At 47.4% G+C, this 17,457-nt stretch overlaps 1 protein-coding gene and 1 long non-coding RNA gene across 6 annotated transcripts in view; one reads left to right on the plus strand and one right to left on the minus strand.

Annotated features, from left to right (window-relative positions):
* The window catches only part of ltbp1 (latent transforming growth factor beta binding protein 1), an 81,678-nt gene that overhangs the window by 11,540 nt on the left and 52,681 nt on the right, over window positions 1–17,457 (plus strand). For all 5 annotated transcript variants that reach the window (XM_047030208.1, XM_047030205.1, XM_047030210.1 and 2 more), the window contains exons 4-5: window positions 11,449–11,600; window positions 16,925–17,092. In XM_047030208.1, the coding sequence (XP_046886164.1) occupies window positions 11,449–11,600; window positions 16,925–17,092 (320 nt within the window). The remainder of the gene's footprint in view (window positions 1–11,448; window positions 11,601–16,924; window positions 17,093–17,457) is intronic.
* On the minus strand, window positions 7,080–16,957 carry LOC124474240. Its single transcript, XR_006956797.1, has 4 exons — window positions 16,866–16,957; window positions 16,501–16,615; window positions 8,038–8,168; window positions 7,080–7,445 (listed from the first exon to the last, which is right to left on the minus strand). It is a non-coding gene; the product is annotated as an uncharacterized LOC124474240 (long non-coding RNA).

Below are 17,457 nucleotides of genomic sequence, written 5' to 3' on the forward strand. Positions count from 1 at the left end.
CGGCCCAAAGCAGAATTCCAATTCCGATTTAAGGTAGGGTCTAGAAAATATTGGAATATGAAACCTGGTCTTTACATGTCTAGCCTAGCACTGTCTGTCTGCATCCAGACTCACTGTGACCTTTGACCCCTATCAAACACACAGACCTTGTGACCGCTGTGACCGTCTTTAGTGGCATGTCATTGGTCTGAGATCTCTGTGATGTCATATAATGGGTAAACCAGTTTCCATCATTAAACCGTTTAACAAAGACTGTTAACAAAGGCAATGAAATGTTTCCACATGTTTATGTTTAAACCGTATTCTTTAAGATCCATACCTCGGGCCATTAATCATATTGTATCGCTAGTTTATATCCCATTAAACTCCTGGTTTGAGCTAAAAAAACTTGACCACAAACCAAACACTGAATACTCTTGAGAGTGTATGATGTTATGTTGAGGTATGGGTATACTTTACAAATCCCACTTTAAACACAGGGGCTGTCTGTTAGGTGTTGAAGTGCATGGTCATAAGGTTAGCCACATAACACTATTCACAAATATAAGCTTGACTTAAGAGTCTCTCTCCAGCGTCTTAGTACACCGACGCATAAATCATGACAGACAAGCTAACGTTGCTATCACGGCGTCGCTTTCGTTTAGCAAACAGAACTCCATGTTAGGGTGTTAAAACACAACAGGAGCCAGCTATCTGGTGAAAGGTTTGAAATTGCCAAAGGATTTCAATTTGGCATTGTCACTGGAGGATCATTTCAGGTTTATTCCGCTATTTGTTCCAGAAGAGGGGTTTGATCCCGGAGAAGCCCCAGACCTCCTGCTCAGAAGCAGGCGGTAAACAGAGTGTGATTTGTTGGCTGACTGCTGATTTTCCTGAAGAGATCAAAGGTACTGGAAGCTGGCACAACTAGAGGTGTAAGCGCTAGCTAGACTTTACTCCTGTATTTGGGGAACAGAGAGGGTGTGTGTGTGGTGGGGGGGGGGGGGGGCGCGCTTGCGTCTGACCCTGCGAACAGAATCCAGGCGGGCAACCTTTTTAGCAGCGCTACTGGTAATGCCTGAAGGGCCAAGACAAGCCCCTCTGTGCTGTTTGGAGGGGAGTTACGTGCGTTCTTTTTTTGTTTTCACCTGATCTACTGGAGAAGTGAAAACAGTTGAAATGAGGGGATCGCGGCCGATTGGACACAGGGGCTGGCGGCACAAGTGGCTCTGTAGCCCTTTCATTCCAGGAGCCGCTGGCTTCAACAAATCAACAAGACCCGGCAGCCTGTCTCCCTCTCGAACCTACATCCACGGCAGCAAGGTTTAAGGATATGCACTGACCCTCGTACTATGAATTGTCGGGACAATTACACTCCTAATGTTTGAGCTCCTCCCCATGTAATGGGAGTTTAAATGATCAATGCTGTGGTATTCTGTGACAGATGTCCAGTACGCTTGATCCTTAGGAGACCCTTCCTGGTGGTCTGTATGGACTGGCAGCCCTGTGGTTAGGAGTCCTGACCCTACGACAGAACCAGTAAAGCATGTAGAGCGCAGCATGCCAGCATACCCTGGTCTGACTAGCAGAGTGGTTCATTTATGCAGATATTTGATGACTCATGGCTTTTAGTTGGCCTCTCTTCTTTTTCCAAGTTCTCAGTCCGGGGTCATGAGTAACGTTAACGTGTGTGTCACCCTCCCACGCATGTGTAGAGGTAACGTTCCCTGTTCAAAACACGACTGCCGTCCTTAATTATTTGTACCTACTTACCGACAGATCCCCTACCTATCATAACTTACACTCATTTTCCCATTCAGCGTCTCAGGCTCAGGACAATGAGTGGGCGGGGGGGGGGGGGGGATGACCTCACCTTGTAACACATAGGAAGTGCTGACTCAGAGTAGAAGATAGGGGAGGGGGGATGATGAGACACAACCCCCCCCCCTTTCTCCTGAAACCCCTCTCCTCCATGTCCTGTGAAATGACTCACTGTGAAATTAGATTTATTTTAGTCACTTGTTGCTCACCCGTCAGAATCTATTTACCCCGGCCAAAGCATTGACGCAGATACCCGTCTACCTCCACCATCTTACATCGTGATGTTGTCCGGGCTCAAAGCAGATGCTGTGTTTAAGTTCACTGGGTTCATTATCATAAAGCAAAGTGTATCTGTTCTCGTGGGGAGAAAATGGAAGGCTTGCAGGGGCTTTTGGTGAACAGTTTTCACGTACACGAGGATGTGTGTGCACCGGTCTGCCCGACTGCGAGCGTGCCCTGAAAATGTGAGTGCTGAAGGTCAAGGTCACCCCACGTCAGTGATCTGTTTATGTAGAAACGAGCAAGATCTCCCATCTGATCTTTCCGACGTACCAGGCTCCTGTAACCATTCCTTGGATACAGGGAATACAAAAAAAGAAACCTTTTTTAATTACGGACATAGCCAGCGCATCTCGCCAGATATTTTTTGGGTGACTGGAATAAGAGATCATGTTTATATCTTCTTTCTTTTGCTCACTGCTCGCACACTTTCCCCCTCTGTCTCTCTCCCCTCCCCTCCCACAGACACAAACACACACTCTTGGCTGCCCTCCTTCACCAGCTAGACTCTCAGTCTACTGGCACCTTCAGAGATTAGTGGCAATAGACACTGTTGTATTTGTTTGTTTGGATTCCAATATTTGATATACAGTAGATTTTTCACAGTGGTTGAAGTCACTTAGTGCTCTGAATATCTTAGACCGTGTAGAAACTGGACCAGAGACTTTGTATCTAATCACTCCAGTCAAAATACCTGTATACCTTGCATTGATGGACACTGGAAAATCCCAGTTTCTTTGTAAAGGCATACCTGTATGTGCGTACCTGTGTTTGGTCTGACAATTTACTGTGCATATGAAATGATCTTTTGAAGTCTAACCCTACCTCTTACAAGACAGAGCTTAGTTGATCCTTTCAAAGAGATAAAGGCAACAATGAGCGGACCAGGCACCCGTGAGAGAGAGACAAAGAGACAGACAGAGAGAGAGAGACAGTGAGAGAGTGAGACAGTGAGTGAGAGAGAGAGACAGAGAGAGACAGAGAGCGAGAGAGACACAGAGAGAGAGACATGGAGAGGGAGAGGGAGAGAGTAGATCGGTTGTCTGGCACTGGGACTTGCTGCTGGAGAGATAGAAACCAGCTGGTCTAATGTTTACATGAGTGTCTCTGGAGCGGAGAAAATACGGGCCAACTGAGAATGTCCACAGGTTGCCATTGACACTGTATCTAAGCAGGTCTTCACTCTCTCTCTCTCTCTTGGTCTCCTTCACTAATTTGCTACCATTATTTCTCTCCTCATCATTTCTGTCTTACACACACACAAACACTGTCTCTCTCTTTCACTCCATCGCTGTCCTCAATTTTTTGTCCTGGATTTGCAGTAGAGGTGGGTATAATAATCCAAAAGGCTTTTGTCTTCATGATACAGGTAGTGGTTATAATGTGCTCGATGGCTGGTGTGTGAGGCAGGGTAGAAAGACCTGGAAGGGTGAGGTTGGAAGGAAGAGAAGAAGGAAGCTAGGCAAGGGAACTGAACAGCCTAGTGATCTCACCTCTCCATTGTGGAGAGGCCGTAAAGATCCCCCTTATTCTATTCGAGGAATTCACACGTACTTCAGCACACTCACACAGGATCTGGCACATGCACATAGACATAGTCATGTCTTTGCCCCCACATACACCAGCATGTACTGTATATACATGAATGTATATACTATACACACAGAGGCACACAGACTACAGTTTATAACGCTCAAGCTCCATTGAACAGGACTGAATCAAAGCAAATACACACGCTAATGCAAATCTGAAACGACCGTAATGCACAACACACACACACACATTAGCTCCAGACTTTCATACAGAAACAGCGCGTCTATTTCAGTGGATGTGGTGGAAGGTTGTGGCTATTTACAAGGCTATCACATTCTGTTTATTTATACTATGCCAAGGGGACTGTGGATGAGCTATGAAATGAGCTGCTAGCTCTGTCTGTCTGTTCGTCCAACCCACTGCCCCAGCGTCACTCGGCCCATGTGCCTGCCAGCGGCCTGTCTTCCTTCTTGCCTACCTGTCTGTCTGCCTGTTTCCTGTATGTCTGACACCCATGCATCTTCACTCTGTTCCCACACGTTGCCCTCTCTGAGGCCTCTAGTATCCCAAAAGATTAGCTGTCAGTCAGGGGGAAGGAGTCATGACCTTTCCCTTCACCCCAGAACCCTTATACAACTCAACTTAAGTAAACCCTCTTATGTAATTTAGCTTGACCCCCCCCCCCCCCTTACAAGACTCAACCCTTAACAACGTACACACTTTAAGTTCAGCCGTAGCCCCCTCCCCTTCTTGTGAAACGTTGTGGGTGGCTGTTGAGTGAATATTCATTGTGGGGCTTCCTCAAAAGTTTGAAGTGATACTTGAACACAGCCAATCATCATCCACAACCCCACACTGTGATACCCCTGAGTGTCTCCAAAATTCATTCATTACATCACTTATTTCTTCAAAGGTTTTAACCACTAGAGTATTTAAATAAATTAAATGAATGTAATTTGTTTTCAAAGATTTGTCAGAATCAAGACCAGTATTGATGAGAATTAGCCGTGCCTGAGTATAACTGCTGTGCAGTGCTGTTGTAGCATAACTTTTGCATAATGGGAGACTTTTGAAAATTCCCAAAAATATGAATGAGTATTCAAACAGCAAAACATTTTTATGAGCACATCCCTACTCAGTAGGAAATGTGCACTTCCAATGATCTGGCCCTTCCAAGGTCATTTTGAGTTGAGTGTCTTGTGTTTCATTAGAGACCAGTGCTACTATTTGTTCTTTCGGGTAATGGGGGATAAACTGTGTCCTGTAGAGGTGGGTGGCCCTTAAACTCACACAGGTATTCCTTGGATTCACAATAGCATGGGAAATCCCCCACTACCTGACCCTCCCAGTTTAGTCATGTGAAGTTCACGTTACTTTCTACAGTAAGAGTAAAGGGACTTGCGCATTAAATGGATGGTCCTCTCTAGTTCCCCAGCACACGATGGTTGTCAGGTGTTAAATCTCTCCTGCTGTTCTTTGAATGAGAATTATTCATTCAAAAAGCCTGTTCTTCTGTCTTGCTTTTGAAACCAGTCATGTCTTGTGAAGACGAATAACGTGTCTCTCATTTGCCCCTCCTCAACAAGATGAGTTGCTTTTGTGGCGGAAACGCGTGCAATTTGCATTATTGTGGTCAAGGCTGACATTAATTATTGGGGGAGTTTATTGTCAACGTGAATCTAAACCCAAAGGACGTAATTGGATTTGAAGTTGGTAATCTTTTCCTGTTGCTTTTGTGTTTTATGTGGAGCCTCAACCAAACATTTTTTTAATGACTTTCTTGCTCATTTACTGGTGCTTTTCATTCAGTGTTGAATTTCAGTGTTTGTGAAACGAGCAGTGATCATAAGTCATTATGCCGGCTTTCACTAACACCCTACAGAATCCAGTGGATTCATTTCAACAATCTCCCCTGGTGTCTGTCAGTGTGTGTTCCATCCCAGTAACTAAGCAGAGATAAGCCGCTTATCTCTGATAAAGTCATACTGCATGATCACAATTCAGAGAACAAGCCCCATGTGACTGCAGGCAAATCTCTGGCATTTGCTCACTCAGTCGACGGCCCTACTGTATTTAACTGGCCTATTTGAAGAGATTAATGATAATAAATATGCCTCCAACCAGCCCTAAGGCCTTCACACCCCCCCCCCCCCCCCCCCCTCCGTTTAGAGTTCAAATATTAGAGGAGGAAATTTGCTGGCTCCTCCCCCAACATCTCATCTGACAGCTGGCCAAACAGAATATAGATAGATCAATTCAAGTTTACTTTTATTTTTACCACAGCAACCCCACCCCCCCACCCTCCAGAAGTGCGTACACAAATAGATTTACTGCCTATTTCCACCGTACCTTGATGCAAAGGGACCCAAGGTCCAAGCTTGTAAGAGGGTCACGGCGTTGCAAAAAAAAAGAAAAGTAGTCTGGAGTCTGGACAAAAAAACGAACTTGGTCTGAAAGCTATTTGGGTAGCAGTCTTACCTCTGTGCCTCACTCCGACCTCCCCATTTCTGAATGTGACTGCGATTAATAATATCCCTGGTGTGTCTGGGGCCACTGAGCGATGCTGCAGTCCCTTTATTGTGGTATTTAATGAGCCATTAAACTCAGACCTCACAGTGAGCCTATTTCACAGTGGCTCCCTTTTTAACTGCTGGCACTGGGCCCTGGGGGACGTGGGTGAAAAAAAGATATAGTCCACGGCAGAATGTTGAGCTATGCATTGGCTGCAAAAAAAAAACCTTTTAAAAAGAAACACCCGTCTCTGAAATTAGTCATCGTTTTTCTGCAGAAGAGTTGAGCCATTGTTAAACTGTCTTCAACGGTTTTGGTTTTCCAGACGATGCTTTAAACGTCCTTTTAGTGTTTGCCTCAAGGTCGTTTAGTAGCATGTGAATGTGCATTATATTGTGTCCCGGCACAATACGATTTAACTTATTTGAAGTCTTCAGGTTGTTGTGCAATGTGATGGGATAACACTGGCAGTGTTAATGCCAGACAGGTACAGTGTTAACGCCACACAGGTACAGTGTTAACGCCACACAGGTACAGAGTTAACACCACACAGGTACAGTGTTAACACCACACAGGTACAGAGTTAACACCACACAGGTACAGTGTTAACGCCAGACAGGTACAGTGTTAACGCCACACAGGTACAGTGTTAACGCCATACAGGTACAGTGTTAACTCCACACAGGTACAGTGTTAATGCCACCAATGAAGTGAAGCAAGTTCACGTGGGTGAACAACTTGCTTAACAACTTGACAAGGAGATGGACTCTCAAGTGATTTGTATCAAAACCCCAATAGTATTGTTATTTAATCAGTTTGTTGATATGCAACATTTGTTTTCAACATTTGAGTGTATATATATATATATATTTACATTTAGTCATTTACATTTAGTCATTTAGCAGACGCTCTTATCCAGAGCGACTTACATTAAGTATATATAACTTGAAGTTTCATACACTGTCTAATACCCTTATCACTTCCCAACTTGAGTACTGAAGCAAGTTTTCTTTATAATTTGTCTACATATGTTACAGTGAGATGACCCTAACTCTAACTCCAACTCTTCAATGACTGTTTTAATGAATGGGTAGAAAACTCAAAATGGTCATGCACGGGTGCTCAACTCTTTGGGTCTCATAGCCAGTTGGTTTGATCTAGAAATACAACTCACTTAGGTGTTTTCTCATTAATGCAGTCGCTTATAGCTGTAGAAATGCAGAGGCACTGATCTTCCATTTGGGAGGCTGTTCATTTCCAAACTCTTGTCAAATGTCTGGAGAGAGAAAGGGAGGTGCCTCTGAGGTGCGGTGCCAGCTATTCTACAAAGAAAGGTGGACAGGATGTGATGAGAGGGATGATGAGGAGATGGGTGTCAGAGAGAGAGCGAGACAGAGAGAGAGACAGAGAGAGACACAGAGAGAGAGACACAGAGAGAGACACAGAGAGAGAGACAGAGAGAGAGAGACAGAGAGAGAGACAGAGAAAGAGACAGAGAGAGAGACAGAGAGAGAGAGACAGAGAGAGAGAGACAGAGAGAGAGAGACAGAGAGAGAGACAGAGAAAGAGACAGAGAGAGAGACAGAGAAAGAGACAGAGAGAGAGAGACAGAGAGAGAGAGACAGAGAGAGAGAGACAGAGAGAGAGAGACATAGAGAGAGAGACATAGAGAGAGAGACATAGAGAGAGAGACATAGAGAGAGAGACATAGAGAGAGAGACAGAGAGAGAGACAGAGAGAGAGACAGAGAAAGAGACAGAGAGAGAGAGACATCGAGAGAGACAGAGAGAGAGAGACAGAGAGAGAGACAGAGAAAGAGACAGAAAAAGAGACAGAGAGAGAGACAGAGAGAGAGAGACATAGAGAGAGAGACATAGAGACAGAGACAGAAAGGTCCTCACACAGAAGGCTTACATGACAAATCTCTGGTGTGATGGATGTCGTCTGCAAGCCGCTGGCCCCCTCATGCCAACTGGCTCAGGAGACGATTCCACCGCTAGCATTCCTCACGCCTCACAGTCTTTATGTGCAGGAAAACCACATTGCTAGGAGGGAGAAGAAAATGGCAGCCGCACATTAGTTCCCTTCTTTCCACCTACAAGGAAATCATTTGTCCTGCAAATTGTTGAGAAACTGTGATTAGTCTCTTTTCAAACACCCCCCCCCCCGTGTTTTGATAATGTCTCAAGGCATGCGGGTCAGTCGATGCTCCCTGGTATTGGTGAAGTTAGCAAGTTCATTGGTAACTTTTACAAGTACAGTAGCTCTTCTTCCAACGCAGTAGCCATTTTACACAAAGAGATCTGTTCAAATCTTGATTGGAAAAACGGTACCGCTTTTTTATTATGTTCTGTATAATTTCACAGTTGTTGTTCTTGTGCGTAAGCCCAACTGACGCTTGGCCCTGAGTTTGGGTCTCGTAAAGGAGGAATGATGCAACAGAACCTTTACACCTGGGCTCAAGCAGAAAGAGTTTGTGGGTGGCACTGTAAGCTCAATTCGACATTATCTGTTACAGTAGCCCGAAGCAGCAGTTAAGTAATGTCACTGGATATTCTCGAATGCCTTTTTTTTTTTTTTTTAAGAAGTCCTTTCAAGGAGGTCGTCTTTTATTAAGCTCCATAAAAAAAATCATTTATCAATATCAACAATGTTTATCAAGTCGCTTGAGTTAAAATGAGCTGTGGCAACCTAGTACATTGCACAAGTGTAACACATGTTTTTACATTTCTTAATTAATTTTCCTAATCCATGCTCCGTGTCTCGGTAGAGCTAATTGACATGTTGTGAACGGTAAGAGCTGCCCTTTTTTTGCCAAAGTCAATGGGCCTCATAGGAGCATGTGGAAGAGCTTAACACATAGCTCTCAGTACTTAGTGCAAGTGTTCCCGTCCAATCTAAGTCAAGGGGAAAAAGCGACCTGGTTTTAAAGGTGGAGAAAGAACCTTTTTTGAAGATTTCTTTTGTGTGTGTGTGTGTGTGTGTCAAGCATTTGAAAGTCTTGCCTGATCCTATGGGTTCTGAAGTTGCACTACTGTACTTAATCCGTTTGACTAAGCACCCTGTCAACAACCTTGGAAAAAGAAGCTAGTACGAATCAAGTACGTCCACAGACTTCTCATCGTCTCCCTCTCTCTGATCTCAGACTGCAGCTAAAATGTGAGTGTCAACTCTCTCAAAAATAGAACAGGTATCCTGTGCCCAGCCTTCACGGAGAGAACCTTCTCTCTGTGGAGCAGTTGGCTGAGAGCTAACAGAAAGCCTTCGTCTTTGGTCGTCTGAAGGGTGGTTTGGCCGGGTTCCCCCTCAATAAAGACTCGGTTCTGCTGTCACTGTTTGAGCCTGCTCCCCAAGAGGGGGCTGAGATGTGTCCGCAGGGCTGGTGTGCGTTTCCTCTGTGTTCTAACACATGACATCAGGCAGGCCCTTCAGCACGGCAGACGCTGCAGATTAGATCACCGCAGGGCATCTGGAGAGGGAGAGGGAGACGCTTGTGAGATATCCCCCCCCCCCCAAACACTCTTCTTTCCTCTCTGGTCCTATCTATTTCTCCTTTTTGTATTTCACTTCAGTTGGCAGTGTGCCATTCTGCCCCCCCTCTTCCTTGACTCTTCTCCTTTAAGGTTTAATTCTCCTACAAATGACACCTAATTTAGTTTAAGTAGTAGTTTTAGTTTAGGCCAAGATTAACAACTCTGATAAAGACAAACCGAGGTGTGTGTGTGTGTGTGTGTGAGGGAAAGGATAAGAGTAGCAGTAAGTATCAGTGCCGGGGGCACATGGGTTAGCTCAATGCAACCCTGTACTGAACGTCTCTCTGGATGAAAGACAGTCACCAGCTCTTTGAAGATCAAATGTTTGTGTCAGGCTTGAATAAAAAGGGAAAGGTCAAGGAGAGGAAGATGGAGAGAGTGGTTGACTGCTTGGATTTCCTGTGTTTTGGCAGCCATTTTAAACCCGTCGTTCTCCACCACCTTTTCCATTGTCCTATACAAGAAGTGACTAGAGGCTGTTGTGGTGAGGGTCTAAATGACATGGCAATTACGGTGGCAGAGCCAGCTTGGATTAGCATTAGCGCTGGGAAATGACTAGAGCAGAGCAGGCTCTGTTGTGACACATGAAGACTTGAGAGAGAGAGAGAGGAGGAGGGGGGGGGGGGGGGGGGGGGGGGGGTCAATGAGCAAGGTCAGTATTGAGGCAAGGAGTGACAACTTCTTTGAGAGGTTCTGGAGTTCAGGATTTGTGGGCGTGCGATTGTGGGTTTGGGGGAGGAATGTGTGTGTGTACGTGTGCACGCAAGGTAATCATGATGGTTGAATGGCTGGGATGATGGTACGAGCATGTGGTAGACTTAGGGCATCATCATGGTGCATGTTTTTGCAAGTGTCTGTACATTTGTGTTCAGTTCAAATACGCACACCCTACAGACGGTGTGTAGGCACAGTGGGGCGAAAAGTCTGGTCAGCTTCGTTTTTTTAACATGGATCGAAATTACATTTATTTTTAAATGGAAAAGCCATTCTTGGCTGGTACCTCAGCTATGAAAAGCTATTCCTTGGCTGACCTAACCCAATCTCCCTCCAGACAAATTCTGTGATTATCCTATCCAATAAGCATGTACGTCTATAGTGTTGTAGTGGATGTGATACACACACCCCCACCACACACACACACACACACTATAAACCATTTAGTGACGGCTTTCAACCAACACATCTATTGTTGTCCACTTTTCTACCGTTTTTTTCTCCTCTATCCTCGTTTGCCGGGACCCAGACCTGTCGCAGGGGTTTTACTGTGGCGGCTGACAATTTGATCCGGTTATGCTGTATGAAAAAGTCGACTACCGCTGTCTCAGTCAATATAGCTCAGGGGCCCTGTGCCAGATGAGCAGACAAGTTCTCTTTCTCTCGTCTAAACAAGTCTAATGTCGTTTAGACTGAGAGACACTGAGCAGAGAGACGCTGTGGAAAAGAGAGAGACAGAGAGAGAGAGACAGAGAGAGAGAGACAGAGAGAGAGAGAGAGATAGAGAGACAGAGACAGAGAGACAGAGAGAGAGAGAGAGAGAGCTTAGAGGGAGAGGGATACAAAGACTATAGGTTATTTTGGGTGATTGTGCTCTGTTTCATTCAAAGTTAATTTCCTCCCACATGCGAACACACGCACATCACGCACACACTCCTTGTCATGTGACATGAGGACAGCCTCTGTGACAACCTTTGTCATTTGTTTTGGCAGACATACACACATTGTGTTACTTGGTGTTATAAACTGTGTCAATATATTGCCATGTACAATAATTGGGCTCCATGTTCCCCTCCAGGATCAGACCCATACCAGTGCTCCCAGGCCAGAGCCAGCAGTTCATCCTGAAGCCCAAGTACTACCATACCCACACCACTCACACCCAGACCCACGTCCAGCACCAGCCCGACCGACCCATCCCCCTGACGGTGGGGCACAACCCCATCCACGGTGAGTGGACCCCAGACTGTCTGTGGTCGCCATGGTACATTGTAAAGCAAGTCATTTCATGCAGGACTCAGGACGAAGGCAGCTTGTGGTTACGAAGTGATGATTTTTTTTAGTCTGGTGCTGTCCTACCAGCCCTCCAGACTTGCCTGCCATCGGACTGTGGGGCTCACTTTTTTACTCTTTCAAAATGTAACTTCACAAATCAAATGATCTTTTTATTGTTCAATTTATTTGATTCCAAAGTAAAAGTGTCATTAGCTCGGTATTTAAGATTCCTAAACTTACCCCGACATAAGGAGGTGGAAGGGCTAAGCCCGTTTTTTTCATAGTTCCATTACAGGTTGAAGGCATCTTTCTTTCTCCTTCCTCCTCCCTCTTTCTCTCTCTCTCTCTCTCTAGTTCTCTCTCTCTCTCGTTCTCTCCCTCTCCCTCCCTCTCTCCTTTCTCCTTCTCCGTCTCGGTCAGCCCCAGACCTCAGGACACCAGCTTGTGTCAGCAGGCTACTACTCAGCCAATTACGCCGGCGCTGTTTGTTATTTCAGGGCCGTGGATTGATGGCCGCCGCACATTAATCACTGCCAAACTGACACGGTAGCGCCCGCTTTAGTTAGGTCATTATTTTAGCATGGGCTTTGGGCGCGGTGCCCCATTTCTCACATTACAGGAGCCAGGGCGATTTCTGCGCAACACTGTACCCCGCTTCACCCCCCCCCCCCCCCCCGCCCCTCATCCCAACCTCACCCCGACCACACCACGGGGAGAAGTGGTTACTGGTTGCACAGGTCCTATGCCCAAGTATGCGTGGCGTGTGAAATACCAGTGAACCCATTGTAACGAAATTAGGAAACCCGATTGGTCATTGATTTTGAAAGTGAGTGATAGCAAAGAAAAGGATCAAACCTAAAAATGGTGTTGGTCGATGAGCTGGCAGTCAGGTCCTGGCTGATTCCAGTCAGATTCTCCTCTGCATATTAAATACTTTCTCTGTGCTTCAATTCTTCTATTTGAATGGATTAAAAGGTGGTAATTGTTCCTTGTAGGCACACGCACACTTGGAGACACACGGAACACACGCACACGCAGCAAGACACATCTGCTGGAATGCCGTAAGCTTAGGGAGAATGTGGAGCCTCTAGTTGGGCAGCAATTGGATTTGTTCAAATTGCAGCCCCAGCGATAATGGCATAAAGACTTAAACATTGCCTGCTGCGCGGCGCTGTTGAAAATGAATTATTAGCCTCATTTTCCCAGGGCAATTTCAGATAAAGACAGAGAGAGTGGGACGGAGAGAGAATGAGATGACGGTGGGAGGCGATAAACCGTGTCATCCACGGGAGAATCCCTTAGTAGCTGAAAAAACAAGAGGCTCAGACGGAGGGGTATGTGTGGACGTCTGGTGTGAGGACGAAACCGAAAGGCTGAAGACCTGCTATCTAACTTCCTGATTAAGGCTCAACCACTGAAGGGGTCTTGCCACGAGAAGACATATCATCTCACAGCAGCAGTGTACAAAAAGTCCCAACTGAGGAATAGAGTTGAGCCTTGTGGCTCGATGTGTATTGCCATGGAGGGGGTTGAAATATATTGCTTCCCTTTTCATAATGTGTATTTATGGTTATACACCCGATATGGCGTATTCCCTGACACCCTCCAGGTGTGCTATGCATCGCGTTGGCAGAGGATGAGAATGTTATGATCAGGTGCTAGACTTCCTGGGCTGGTATTCGTCTACCTACGTCAATGTTTTTTCAACGAACTTGCTGACTTGGGAGGCGAAGGTCTCCGTTTCCCGGGGAAGAGACAGTGTCTGGGGCTATTAGTGGAGTCGTGCAGACACAACAGTCTCGCTGGGTCTCCAGGGGGCTGCGTGTGTCCTCCTCCCCCAGCCTCTGAGGCCCCGGTGGCTACAGTTTGCAGTCATCTGCCGGCCCATTCAAGGAGACCCACTGCAACAAATAACCTCTTGGCTTAAGTCCAGTAGGACCACAGGGGACAAGCCTAGATGCCAGAAGATGAGAGAAAAATTGGGAAAGGGTGCACATAAGAAACAGAAACGGAGGGATAACAGTGTGTGTGTGTGGGGGGGGGGAGGAGGGTTAGGGTGGTGGAGGGGACAGGTTGCAAGACTGAGTGGTGTGTAGAAACAAAATGAAAAGAGGGAGAGAGAGATATAAAAATAAAAATAAAGGATGGCGCCTGACTTTGATAAAAACCAAACGCATCCACTTCGATCATCCACTTTGTCTTGTGGAACGCTTCCAGTGGATAGCCGCGTCTCCGCAAGTAGCCCCTCAGGCCTCGCAGGCTAAATTGCCTGGGACGTCGCTGTTGGTTTTATCCCAGCACGCGGTCGGTGTCGGTGTGCTCGCCCTGCTCACTCGGTGCAGACGGGAGAACGTCTGTGCTCCTAAATTGCCGGGGCGCAGTCTCTCCTGTCAGCCCTGACCCACGCAGCAGACAGCCTGTCCAGCAACAAGCCATGGTGCCGCGTCTGGGAAAGCCATTCTCCCTCCTCAGCTGTCCCTCGGCGCGCTCTCTCGCACGGGCAAACGCTCCCCCCCCCCCCCCCCCCCCCCCCCCCCCCCCTCAGATCAACGAGTGCGAAGCTCGCTCGCGGAGAGGCTCGGCTACCGAATCTGTCTCTGTATTCCCTCAACAAGGCAACCGAGAGCTCTGGAGATCTTCTGCGAAAGCCCCCCCTCCCCAGACGTGCGTCTTCTCCTCTTCGCCGCCCTTTCTCTCCCTCGTCCTCCCTGCTGGCTTCCTCCAGCCCTGCCTGTGTGTTCTCGGGCCTCCTCCTCCCCGCCAGCTCTCCTCTCCCAGGGTACCCCCACGCTGATGTCTGTGTTCTGTCTGTGGAGACGCCCAAGGGGAAAAAGCCCTTGTCTTGCCATTCGCGGCACACTTGCACGCTTACAGCTCATCAGACAGATGCAGGCAGGGCCTTAACAGAGGGATGGCGTTTGGGGCGATAGCAGCAGGTGGATGTGTTTCCTCACTAGTGAAGCGAGGGGAGCCCAGAGCTTTATCGGAGTAGTTACGACATTTGTGGAACACGGGCGCCCGGGAGAGAGGTGTCAGGAAACGTCTTCCCTTTCGTAGACGTGTTTGATGCGTTTCCGAGCTAAACCTTGAGCTGGTCTGTGCTTTACTGTGGAACCGCTGTCAGCAACGATGGTCTTTCTGTCTGTCATGTAATGCCCCCTCAATTGAATGAGATTCTCAACACCCTAAAAGTGTAAGACCCCTCCTAATCAGTGTGTGGCAACGCGTAGGAACGCCCAAAACGCTAGGTTTCAAAGCAAACGGGCAAACGCTCCGCCCCGTCGCGCCCAATGACAATTTGAAACGAGAACGAGGTGACTGAAGAGTGCGAGTGACCGATGCTAGAGCGAGGGAGCCGAGGGGACAGGCAGAGGTGACGTCTAGAATGGGACGTTTCCGTTTGGCGTGGAACTGCGTGTACGTTTGTCTGGACGGAGGGCCCGCTCTGTGCAGACACACACAGGCAAGGTAAACCCCGCGGTGTGACGCATGGGAGATTATGCTGGAGGTAAAGAATGCAGGACTTGTCAGCAAGCCGGACTGGCTTGATGGGGAGCTCGACGGTTTGTCTGCGCAGACCCCTACCAGGAGCTGGGTGGAGCCGCACATGTCTACAGAGTCCTGAAGGTCCACGTGAGAGTTAACGCCATCTCTCTTTGACCAGCCAAACGTCAAGGGATGTTTATATCCATCTCGGAAAGGGTCTTGCTTCAACAGAAATTTGGCAGAATTGTATGTCTTTTTTTGTATCTTGCTTTGGATACATTAGATGTCTGTGTACAACAGACTTGGCATTCAAAACCCAACTGTCTGTTAGTGTTTGGCTTTCAACCGCCGCATCACATTAGTAGTTCCCTCTTCAATTGAGATCTTTTTGCACCTCATAGCAAATATTTAGGCAGATGAAGGCCCTCTAACCCAGTGGTTTTGCCTGTTTCTCTGGGGTAGAAAACAGCCGTCTCTTTCTGGTTGGCAGCGCTCCCTGCGTCTCCACTCTGTCTGGTGTGAACAGCTGACAGCCGCAGACGAAGACCTGAGTGCCGGAGTCTGGGGCTTGGGCTGGGGGGGGGGGGGGGGGGGGGGGGGGGGGGGGGGTTGGACCCGGGCAGGAGAGCTGCCAGGAAGCGTGGAGAGGATGAAGGATGTAGAAAGTGAGACCTCAGAGGAGGGAAGCAGAGGGGCCATCGAGGTTCGAGACGGAGGAGTCAATGGATGAAGACGGGAAGGGGGCGAGGGTGGGGGGGTAAGATGAGGTGAGGAGGAGAGGAGAAGAGTTGTGTGTTACGAGAGGAAGAAAAGACCGAAGTCGAGGAGGGGTAGTCTGGGATGGGATGCAGTAGACCTGGGACAGATGTTTGTGGTCTACACTCTTCTTTTTCATTGAGCTTACTATTTAACTCCCCCTCTCTCTCTCTCTCTCTCTCTCTCTCTCTCTCTCTCTCTCTCTCTCTCTCTCTCTTTCATTTTCTCTCTCTCTCTCTTTCTCTTTCATTTTCTCTCTCCTCTGTCTGTCTCATTTAAGAGGATGGGGAGAGGATATAGGAGTGGGTGGTGAGGTGGGTAGACCGGGCAGGTTTCAGTCTTGGTTAAGTGTGGGCTACTGACACTTTATCCTAAAGCACAGAGAGAAAGGGAGGAGGGGAACTCAGAAGGAAAAACGGCAAATCGGGTTTTTTCTGATGGATGTACCTTAAATATGTGCTAGGCAGGAGACTGTAGAGAAACAGGAGTTAGAAGTGAGAGAAAGAAAGAGACAAGTAGGAGGATAAAAAAATAAAAAAATAAAAACGATTTGCCTACTCTTTTTTTGTCTCCTAGGGAAGAAAGCATGGCTTTGTGATCTGCCAATACCCACCTTCCAAAGAACTTGACTTTTGATGAGGAATTGGAGGCTGTCCCAGAGTTTTGTTTGCCGAGCTCTCTCTCCCCACACTTTCTTTTTTCTCCCTGCGAGTGTTTCAGAGACGCCACTGGATTTAGGAGCAGTGAGAGAGAGAGAGACAGACAGACAGAGAGAGGGAGAGAGACAGAGACAGGGAGAGAGAGAGAAAAAGACAGGGAGGGGGAGTGAAAAAGAGAAGTTGGGAAAGTGAGGAACAACAAGAGGATTTAACGCAATTTCAAAAGAACACATCGGCCGCCTTTGGGATTGTTTTGACTGGTTCCGCCGAGGTATTTAGTGACAAGCGGAAGAACAAAGTCATTTGACATGCTACTCACCAGACTTCCCTTCCCCTTCCTCTTCTTCCTGCTGCTGTGCCGGGTGTCACTGCCGGCAGTGGGAAACCACACGGGGAGGATCAAGGTGGTCTTCACTCCCACCATCTGCAAGCTGACCTGCATGGGGGAACGTTGTCATAACAACTGTGAACTGGGCAACACCACCACCATCATCAGTGAGAACGGCCACGCCACGGACACGCTGACGGCGCCTAACTTCCGAGTAGGTGAGTGATCGGCCTCGTCTCTCACCCCACCCTCTCTCTTTCCGCCCCTCGGTCTTCGATGGGGTCTCTGTGTGTTGTCTGTGGTGCATGATGGGAAATGAGTCATCTGTGTTGAGGAGGTGTGAGGCTGTGGGCTTGTTTGAGCAGTGAGTGTCTGTGTGTGTGTGTGTGCGCGCACACACACCCTTGGGCTTGTTTACTTTGCGATGCAGTACCAGGAGATATCTCCCACACGGACCACACTACTGTTCACTAATAGTGCACATTTCACGTTAGAATTTGATTAAAGAGAATGTGACGCTCGCTGCTTATTACAAATATGAATGATACCAATTCAGGAGTCATGAATAGAGGAACAAATCCAT

This window comes from Hypomesus transpacificus, chromosome 11, assembly GCF_021917145.1.
Source record: "Hypomesus transpacificus isolate Combined female chromosome 11, fHypTra1, whole genome shotgun sequence".
NCBI lineage: Eukaryota > Metazoa > Chordata > Actinopteri > Osmeriformes > Osmeridae > Hypomesus > Hypomesus transpacificus.